Source organism: Podarcis bocagei (assembly GCF_964188305.1).
Source record: "Podarcis bocagei genome assembly, chromosome: 16".
Taxonomy (NCBI): domain Eukaryota; kingdom Metazoa; phylum Chordata; class Lepidosauria; order Squamata; family Lacertidae; genus Podarcis; species Podarcis bocagei.
In genome coordinates, this window is record NC_138142.1 from 29,663,280 (window position 1) to 29,674,132 (window position 10,853).

At 47.3% G+C, this 10,853-nt stretch overlaps 1 protein-coding gene and 1 long non-coding RNA gene across 2 annotated transcripts; one reads left to right on the forward strand and one right to left on the reverse strand.

The window, feature by feature from the left end:
• Positions 1-4,121: 4,121 nt before the first annotated feature.
• Positions 4,122-6,306, forward strand: LOC308576249. The gene is made up of 2 exons (XR_014003161.1): positions 4,122-4,242; positions 5,767-6,306. It is a non-coding gene; the product is annotated as an uncharacterized lncRNA (long non-coding RNA).
• A 1,298-nt stretch (positions 6,307-7,604) lies between these two features.
• Positions 7,605-10,357, reverse strand: LOC308576247 (C-reactive protein-like). Its single transcript, XM_081175425.1, has 2 exons — positions 10,173-10,357; positions 7,605-8,823 (listed from the first exon to the last, which is right to left on the reverse strand). Exons 1-2 carry the CDS (start codon positions 10,237-10,239, stop codon positions 8,204-8,206), a joined length of 687 nt encoding a protein of 228 aa, XP_081031551.1. The 5' UTR covers positions 10,240-10,357; the 3' UTR covers positions 7,605-8,203.
• Between the last annotated feature and the right edge of the window lie 496 nt (positions 10,358-10,853).

The window sequence follows — 10,853 nt, forward strand, 5'->3', positions numbered from 1 at the left end:
GCTCAGCCTCTCTGGACAGGGAATGTGTCGGCTTAAGCACGCCCACATTTCACTGGATGCCAGGACAGGACCTTCTCCCTCCTGCCTGTTCTGAACAGAGGAGAGATGCAAAGACCTTCTCACTATATGCAAGTGCAGTGAAGAACTGTGCTGTTGCTCTCAGGTCCTTCTCTTGGGCATCTGTTTGGCCACTGTGAGAACAGGACTCTGGACTAGTTGGGCCGCTGGCCTCATCCAGCAGGGCTGCTCTCGCATACATCCCCTCACTTCTCCTGTAGTGCTTCTCTCTTCCACATGGACATAAGTCCGATCTCCCGCATTCCAGGATAATTTTGCTTAAAAGCCATTATTATTACTGTTATTATTATTATTTGCATATTTACAAGACAGATCTAAAGGCACATAAGGCCCCTACTTTCCTGAAGCTAAGCCACTCTGTGGCTGCATATGTAAGCCACAGCCTTCACAATGAAAGACCTTGGGTCCCTTCCAACTCGACAACTCAAATTTTGAGTCTGTGACCCACAGAGCTCAAAAGAACAGGCACCTCTACAGCCACAGCTGATTCAATAGAAGCTGGTGGCCCCTTCAGGGACCCTCTGCAGGTTGGGGGGAGAGGGGGCAGTCTTTGTGGAGGGTGCTCTCAACCTAGTGCCCTCCAGATGATTTCAGACTACAACTCCCATTAGGCCCAACCGGTGCTGGCTGGGGGTGATGGGAGTTGTAGTCCCACAGCAAAAGGAAAACAGATTTGCCCATGTGCTTCCAAGTATTTGAACCTGCAGCTCGCCACTCCTACCTGAACACACACTACACTGACCAAAAAGTTGCTCTCTGGCTTCGATTTATATCTGAGCTGGAACAGATTTTCCCTTCAACTAAATCTGGGCTCCCAACTAAATTGGACTCCAACTCCCATCAGTCCCAGCCTGCATGGCCAATGGCCGCCAAGTAGGGATGAGGGGGGTGGAATTCAGTTTGCATTTAAAGCAGGGTTTATCAAGTTCTCATGTTCTGGAACCAAAACGCAACCACCCATCACACTTTTGCATTTGCCCCAAATTCGCTATTTTGCCATTCTCCTGCCAAACAAAAATGCGCATGGGAACTGTTCATAAAAACGGGTCTGGGTAAAAGGCGGATCTACACGGATCCTCATGGATCCTCCACTTTTTAAAAAATAACTCCAACAAATGCAGTGTCAAATCACACCTGGAAGGCACGATTACAGACTGGACTATAAAAAACGTGGATCCAACACTTTACCACACTGCAGCACCACAAACACATGGATCCGAGGCACGGATCCTCATGAATTCATATGATTTTTATATTGAAACAAAATAAAAACACCATGATACTGTAGACCACATCTTAGTCTGTAGGCAGAACCAAAAAAATCACGCATCCACTGTTTCGGGGGGCCGCAATGGCGCAAAAACATGGTTAAAAAACACGGATCCTCATGAATCCTCATGATTTTTGCACTAGATCAGCCCAAACTCACCATCAGATCAAATTTCATGGCCATGGGCACAGCATCCACCACAAAAATCATGGATCCACGGCTTCCTGGCCGTACCGTAGCCCAAAAACGTGGTTTTGAAGCACGGATCCTCATGGATCCTCACGCTTTTTGCACTGGGCCACCCCTAAATCACTGTCAAATCACATATCATAGCCAGGGGCACAGCCTGCACCACAAAAAACTCAGATCCACGCCTGCCTGGCCATACCGTGGCCCAAAAACATGGTTTCGAAGCACGGATCCCCATGGATCCTCATGATTTTTGCACCAGATCAGCACAAAGTCACCATCAGATCAAACATCATGGCCATGGGCACAGCATGCAATACAAGAATCACGGATCCACGGCTTCCTGGTGAAACCATGGCCCAAAAACGTGGTTTTGAAGCACGGATCCTCATGGATCCTCATGATTTTTGCATTGGGCCAACCAAAACTCACCGTCAAATCACACATCATGTCCAGTGGCACAGCCTGCACCACAAAATCACGAATCTACGGCTTCCTGGCCGTACCGTGGCCCAAAAACGTGGTTTTGAAGCACGGATCTTCATGGATCCTCACGCTTTTCGCATTGGGCTAGCCCAAACTCACCATCAAATCATGATTTTTGCACTAGATCAGTCCAAAGTCACCATCAGATCAAACATCATGGCCATGGGCACAGCATGCAACACAAAAATCACATTCCAAGGGCCACATCCCTGTGGTGGGCAGGGCCCTTGGGGAGAATCCCAGCAGACAGAGAGCTCTGTAGGGCCGCATCTGGCCCCTGGCCCCTGGGCCTGAAGTTCTCCACCTCCTGGAAGCAGCTGGAAACTGCTATGTCAAATCCAGCCACTTTGCACATCCTAGAGCCCCTTTCCTTGCGCTCACCCCTGGGGGAACCCCAGATGCCTTGGAAAATGCGATGCCAATGCAATGAAGAAGAAGAAGAAGAGTTTGGATTTGATACCCCACTTTATCAACACCCGAAGGAGTCTCAAAGCGGCTAACAATCTCCTTTACCTTCCTCCTCCACAACAAACACTCTGTGAGGTGAGTGAGGCTGAGAGACTTCAAAGAAGTGTGACTAGCCCAAGGTCACCCAGCAGCTGCATGTGGAGGAGCGGGGAAGCGAACCCAGTTCACCAGATTACGAGTTCACCGCTCTTAACCACTACACCACACTAGCTCTCAAAACAGTCTCAAATGAGGCAAAAACAGGCCCTCTGAGCCCGGCTTCGGCTGGGAAGGGCGGAATATAACTAAATTATTATTATTATTATTATTATTATTATTATTATTATTATTATGGTTTGCTCATTGTGCAAATGGCTTTAGATACCTATTAGGTCCTATAAATTACCATATAGCATATATTCAACACAAAAAATAGCAACACTTTGTTGTTGACCAAGAACAGCTGGACATATAAAGGGCCCCATTACCTTTAGTAGCTTAAAGGTAAAGGTAAATTGACCGACTGGGGTTGCAGCGCTCATCTCGCTTTATTGGCTGAGGAAGCCGGCGTACAGCTTCCGGGTCATGTGGCCAGCATGACTAAGCTGCTTCTGGCGAAACCAGAGCAGCGCACGGAAACGCCGTTTACCTTCCCACAGGAGCAGTACCTATTTATCTACTTGCACTTTGACGTGCTTTCGAACTGCTAGGTTGGCAGGAGCTGGGACCGAGCAATGGGAGCTCACCCCGTCACGGGGATTCGAACCGCAGACCTTCTGATTGGCAAGTCCTAGGCTCTGTGGTTTAACCCACAACGCCACCTGCGTCCCTTTAGTAGCTTAGGGCCTCATCAAACCTAAATCCGGCCCTGGTTGGTTGCCAAGCATCAAGCTCCCAATCCTATTAGCATCTTTTCCCCGCAGGAGACCAGCCAAGGGCCTTCAACCCCACTCTTTATCGAACGCCTGCAAAATACAATCACTTCTTCACTTCAGCCCATCAGACATTCCCTTCAAAATATGCTGAACATTCCCTTCAAAATAAAGTAAGTTTCTAGTCCACGTGGTCTTGACTAAAGGACTGGCTTATATAGGAATCTGTCTTATACCGAGTCAGACCATTGGTCAATGCAGCTCAGCACTGTCTGGAGGGCTTGCTTGCTTGCTTGCTTGCTTACTCCGAGGCCACCTCAGCTCCTGGCAACCAGCACCCCTTGGCCAGCGCCAGAGGCACCATTCGCCTGGGGAGCTTGTAGCCAGGGCTGCTGCAACAAACAGCTCTGCAGCCTTTGGGAGGCAGAGACGTGAGAGGGCATCAGAGGGAGGGAGGGAAAGAAGGAGGGACAGAGGCCAGTGTTGCCCAAGGCACCCCTGAGCACCATTCAAGGCACCCTAAGGCATAGCTGTCAACTTTTCCCTTCTCTTGTGAGGAATCCTATTCAGAATAAGGGAATTTCCCTTTAAAAAAGGGAAAAGTTGACAGCTATGCCCTAGGGTGCCACAGCACACTGGTTGAAAACCACTGCTGTAGGGAATGTGATCGTATAAACAGGCTCCCGAAAGGCTGGGTGTGGTAGGGGTGGGAGCCATTGATTCTGGCAGAGCTGAATTGAGAAAGGTCCCTCACCTCTCATCCTCATTGCCAACACCTTCCAGGTGCTGCAGGAGGCTGGATTCAGGCAGGTCCAGGCGTCGGACTATACAGAGCGGATGCTGTCAGCCTTGACTCAAGAGCTGCAAGAGCTGGAAAGAAGTCGGCAGCAATTTGTCCAGGTGGGTCGGCAGATTGGAGATGAAGCAGCCTAGAGCTGAGCTTCTCTCTCTCCCTGTGTGGCTACACACACACACACACACACACACACACACACACCTGTTGAAAACTGACAGACTTGGACCACAGGCAGGAGCAGCCTATCCTGTTTCATCACCCCTCTGCCAAAGCCTCGCTTACCAGGGTCACACGGCTTTGGCTTCCAGCTTCCGGGGAGATCTTGCCGAAACCTGGAAGCCAGAGTCGCTTCTCCGGTGGCTGGGAAAAAGCGAGCAGAAGCAGTGGTAAGATGTCGCCAGAAGCTGCCTCTGCCGCTTCTCACTTCTCTGGTGGCAGGAGCAGAGAATCGCCTTGGGATTCCGCCGCCCGAGGCAGCTGCTTCAGTCTGCCTCATGGGTGGGCTGGCGCTGACCAATGACAGCACCACGAAAACAAATATTGGGAGAGAGCAAGGGCATTTCGGGGGACTGGGCAAGCAGTTGAAAAGGGCCGAAGTAGAACCAGTGACCTAGGCTGGGGTACAATCTGTCCTTTTTATCATGTGGCATTATGGCCACTCAAAGTAAATAATGCTGTGGTGGTCATCTTTGGCGGAGGTGAGGCAGGATTTGTCCTTTTTATCAAAATGCAGGAGAAGCACTTTTAGAATATGATGTTTTAAGCTTTAGAACGTCTCTCTCTTTTTTTTTTTACAGTTGTAAGTTGCTTCGAGACCTTATATGAGCAACAAATAGGTGTAATTAATTGTAATAATCCTTCCCCCCCCCAAAAAAAAATCAAGCAGCAGACGGGAGCTCCAGGCAAGCAGATTTCAGACAAACATTAGGCAAAACTTCCAAGGGAGCAGAGAGCGGGCAGTATAAATATTTCTACTGCACCATGAGGACATTTACAATTCCTTCTTGTTCTCTGTTTATTTACAGCATTTATAATGTGCATAATCATAGCATTTCTGAGCAGTGTAAATAAAAACAAACCATACGGTGATAGGGGTGGGGGGGACAACATGATTCAGTTTGAATTTAAAGATGAACCTACCTAATTTGCACTAACTGGAACAATATGTGAACTGAAACAGAGCTATTCTTGGAAATTTGCACTTCTCTGGATTTTGCAAAGCAGTTTCTAACCAAGCAACTTGTACAAAAAAATGCAAAAATGAAGGTAAGGTGTGCATAAAAATGCACACCTTGGTGAAAGGAAGCATAAAAAATGCATTTTGAGGGGAAATATAAATGTATGGGGAAAGACACTTTGCAAAAATGCATGCATTAGGCAAAAATACTTAAGAAAATGTGTATGTTGGGAGAAATTTGTACTGAAATGCTGATGGATTTTCACGAGGACTTTATAAATAAGTCCCCAAACTGATATGCAGATGCAAACAACTGAACTTATGCTTGGAAAAATGAGAAACTGAAAGAAACCTCAATTGACAGATCTGTCCCCTCCCTAGACAGAGAACAAAACAATAAATTTCACCCAACAGGGATTGTGAGTGACTCTTCTCTTTCTTCTCTGCCTAGGAATTCTCAGAGAGCGAGTTTGAGTCCTTGGCCTCTGGATGGAGGGAGAAGCTGCAGCGCTGTGCAGATGGGGACCAGCGCTGGGGGGTCTTCTATGCTCTGAAGCCGCAGTAGCTGCTGCCCCACCCCAAACAGCCTGCGGCAGTGAACTCCTGTCCAGCTCCAGGAGCTTTTTGGCCCAGCAAGCTTTTAATAGCATTTGCTTGTGTTTTCTTTCTACTGCTGCCTGGTCAGCTTTCAAGTCTGGATCCACTGCAAGAGTTTGTAAGAAACTTTGCCTTCCAATCTGGATTTTTGCTGGCCTTTCAGTCAGATTACTTGGCTTTGCACTATTCCAGGTCTGGCTGCAAGTGTGGAAGGATCTCTCTCTCTCTCTCTCTCTCTCTCTCTCTCTCTCTCTCTCTCTCTCTCTCTCTCTCTTTCTTTCCTTCTTCCCTCCTTCTTTCCTTTCTTTCCCTCTTCCTGGAACGATCCCCTCCTCTCCCTCCGCATCTCTATTCCATCTGTTTCGGTTATTAAAAACTTACTACATTTTCTTTATTTCCTTGTTTATACTACATTTGTGGGGAACCTCCCATCCCTGCAAAACCATGCTGTTATGGAACCAACCCAGGTTGTCACGTTGAAGTCCTAAAAACCCACCAGCAGGGGGCAGCAGCTCTCCATCTGATCAATAAATCAGTGCCGTGCTGCCACAGTCATACAGTATTTGGAAACGGCAGAACATCTCTGAAACTCATGGCTCATGCCACCTGCCTGAACTGTCTGAGAGCTGATGGGTCCCAGTGTTGGGGAGAGGGCTGAACCTGGAGGGCTGTGGGCTGGGGCAGGGTGAGCTCTCTATCCTAGACCTTACTGTTCAAAGGGTCTGGGGTGTGGGTGGGTCGGTGGATGCCGTAGCCTCCAACATTTCTCCGATGAAGATAGGGACATCCTAAGGAAAAGCAGGACATTCCGGGTTCAAATCAGAAACCGAAACGGCTTCTCTAAATCACGGGCGTCCCTGGAAAATAAGGATACTTGGAGGGTCTGGGATGGCTGCTTTAGTTGAGATTCTTGTATTGCAGGGGGTTGAACTAGATCAGGGGTCAACAAACTTTTTCAGCAGGGGGCCAGTCCACTGTCCCTCAGACCTTGTGGGGGGCCGGACTATATTTTGGGGGAAAAACAATGAACGAATTCCTGTGCCCCACAAATAACCCAGAGATGCATTTTAAATAAAAGGACACATTCTACTCATGTAAAACACACACTGATTCCCGGACCATCCATGGGCTGGATTTAGAAGGTGATTGGGCCGGATCCAGCCCCCGGGCCTTAGTTTGCCTACCCATGAACTTGATGACCCAAGGGAGAAACCTACCAACTACAATTCTATAATTCTATGCTGCTTTGCATGTTGTAGAGTATTGATTTTTTTTAAAAAAAAAACAACCAGTAAGTGAAACGGAGCTGGATAGACATATGATGGCAACTTTCATACACTAATATTTGGAGACAGGCCATAGTTCAGTGGTGGAGTGCCTGCTTTGTACGCAGAGCTGTCTGGTTCATTCCCTGGTACCCTTTCCGAAACCCTGGACAGCGGCTGCCAGTCAGTGTGAGTAACACTGAGCTAGATGAACCAAAGGTCGTAACCAAGTACTTTCTTGTTCCCCTGTCCCTCTCACGGGATTTGTCAGCATATAACCATGAGGAAGAAGTGCTCTCCTGGTAACTCTGTGCTGCTTCGCCGTGGACAGAACACATTTTTGTAGAGGCTTGTAAAATGCAACATTTTATTTGGAGGAAACGGCAGGAATCAGCCCAGAGGCCATATCTACTGAACAACCAAGACATTTCCCTTTTTATATTCTTTACTGAAAGATTAAAAAGTACATAATTGCAAGTGCACAGTGTTAGATAAGACACAAAAGAAGAAGAAAAGATAGGACCCATTTGGGAACCAAACAAATCAAGTTATTGTGGTTAACCAGACCTTAACCTAATACAGTATTTATAAAAATGAATTCCAAATATCATTGAATTTGTCCATGGCAAGTCTACGTTTAGGATGAGCTAAGCCGTGTAGTATGTAACAAGGATAACGCTTCTCTAAAACATATGTTTTCTACAATATTGATAAGTTTTGGGCAGAAGGTAGTAGGGACGATCAGCATGACTGTACAGAATGATCTTAAATTTGCAGAGGGAAATATGCTTTTGGATTATACATGGAACCTAACAAAGGGACAATATGAGTGGAATCTCCGTGCCCTTACTATGGCAAAAAGACAGGTTATTGATGAACTGGAAGAATAAAATGCAGCTCCCTTCAGCGATTGGATTGAAGATACGTACAAAGTCACTGCACACGAACGAGTTGTGTACAAACATGAACAACCAAGACATTTTAAAGAATAATGGCACGCCCACTTTCCAGAACATGCTCATGTGTTTAAGGTGACCATGCGCGCTCAATAATAACACCACCCTTTGCTTCATAATTGGCTGTTTCCCAATCAAATATGGCGTTGCCAGGAATATTGTCGTCAAGCAGGGCGCGCTTCATTTCCTCCTGGGACAGCACCCTCTCCCACATCCTCACGTCCAGCAGCTCTCCGACATAGGAGTCCTTGATGTCAAAGCCGCCCCCCATATTGTCTTGATCTTGACCGAGCACAATCGATGAGTCTGCGCTGATGGAGTATCCTTTCTTCAGACTCCTGGGCGGCAGACGTTTTCCGTTCACCCACAACCTCGCCAGCCCTGTGGCAGAATCCCAAGATGCACACAAAGTCTCTCTTTCAAGCGACTGTTTTTCTGGGGTCAAGAAGGTCACTGCTTCACCTCCCACGTAGAAGCTGTATTGGTTGGGTTTGTGCTTGTAGATGATGATATCGTTGTGGCTGTTCCGGGTGGCATAAGAGAAAAGGCTGTAAGCACGGGTCAGGTCCGTGTAATGTTTCAGGCACACGGTGAAGGCGGTCAACGGCTGCTTCGGGGAGGCCTTCAAAACCACATGGGCAGTATTCGATGCTTGCGCGAAAACGACTTGTTTCCCAGAGAGGCCTGAACCTGAAGGAAGAGGGAGGAGGAAGAGAGAATGTCGCAGCTTTCTTCAAAACTTATTTTTTATTAACAATTTCAACATAACAAATTATCAAAACAAATCATCTTCATTATTCCCCTCTTTTTCCCCTCCCACCTCCCCAGCAAAACCTCCTTCCCTCAGCTCCTCTCTCTGATTTCTCAACCTATGTTAACCTCTGCATATTGTAAAATTGTATACATCCTTCTATTATATATCTAATATATTAACCCTCAGTAAATTTGTGCATGTTTATTCAAAACCTGCCAAGGAGTCCAGTTCATTTTGTTGTCTTTTTAGATAATTTATAAAAGGCTCCCATTCTTCCTTAAAGTCACAGTTGTCTTTGTCTCGCAGTTTGCATGTCAATTTTGCCAGTTCTGCATAGTTCATCAGTTTCTCTTGCCACTGTTCTTTTGTCGGGGTTTCCTCATTCTTCCATCCTTGTGCAATCAAGACTCTTGCCACTGTTGTCGCATACATAAATAAATTCTTTATAGCTTTCTTCAAAACTTTTCACCTGAGCAGGTGTGACAAAGGGGAGATGCTCAAGAGAGCCTCTCACTTCTCCTTCGTTGCTCAGCTGCAACACAACAGCCCTGCAGTGCTGCCAGTGGGTTTTGTTCTCCTGTAGTTGCTGCTGCGACCCTCCTTGCTCTTGCAGACCCAGATGGGAGAGGACTTTGGCATGCACCGGGGCAATGACATGTAAAAATGTTCTGAGCCAGTGCCCCAGCACTCCTCAGGTCAAACCCCCCTCCACCCAATGCTTATGTGGCTTATGTGTGTTTTCCAAGTGAAATGGTCCAGGCCCTGCTCCTTCCCACCCCAGTGTCAGAGACTGTGCTGAGGAGGGCTGCACTGAGGAAGGAAAGTGGGAGCCACTCCCTCCCCCTGATCCTGAATCTTCCCAGGAGCAGGAGGACAGTATAGGTTTGGAACAGCGGTGTGCAGAGGGGCACAGTTCAGAAGGCAGAAGCTGGGAAATACTGGATAGGGAACAGCTAGCAGAAGAAACACTGGAAGAGAGAGAGTTAACAGATTCAGTCTCTGAACAGCATTCATCCCCCACCCCCCAGAAAGTGTCTGAACAGAAAGGGCAGAGGGTACAAACTCAGATTACAAGACGTAGGAATGACATAGATTAATAGGGACCAGGGGGGTAACCCTTAATTGGGAGCACCGCCATTTCTAGGATACGTGTTCTTTGTTCTCTCGCTGTGATTATTAAAGATTCAAACTGGTAAGACGTTCCTTTCGTTTGATCTTCTTATCTGCTGCCATGGGGGGGGGAGTCAATTCCCCAAACTTGACACCCACCTCCCTGGTCACCTACCTTGCTGGCCAAAAGACTGACAGGCATTGAGGAGGAGGAGGAAGAAGAAGAAGAGAAGCATCTTCATCTTGGCCGTCTGCAGAATGAACCAAGGCAAGGCAGAACAGGTGTCAAGAAATGGACTTGGGATGGTCTCTCGCTCTGGAAGAGGAAGAATCTTGCTTGAGAGCTTCAGGCTCCACGCAAAATATACCCTCGAGCTGCGAGGGGTGTGGAAGCATGTTTAGGAAACTCTTTTCCCAGGAAAGATTGCCTAATAGTTGCATCTGATGCTTCCTCCTTTAAAATTCTTCAGAAAAAGAGGTTATAAAGCGAACAGCACATAAGATAAAAAGTAACTGAGCCTGTAGCAGGTGGGGCCCTTTCTGGAGATAGTAGAAATGGCCACACTTGCACACTTAGCGTATTTTTCGCTCTATAAGAGCCACCAGACCATAAGACGCACCTAGTTTTTGGAGGAGGAAAACAAGAAAAAAAATATTCTGAATCCCAGAAGCCAGAACAGCAAGAGGGATCTCTGCTTTTGCTGCACAGCGATCCCTCTTGCTGTTCTGGCTTCTGGGACAGCTGCGCAGCCTGCATTCGTTCCATAAGACGCACACACATTTCCCCTTACTTTTTAGAAAGGGGGAAAGTGTGTCTTATAGAGCAAAAAATACGGTACATTGCTGAAACACAGTC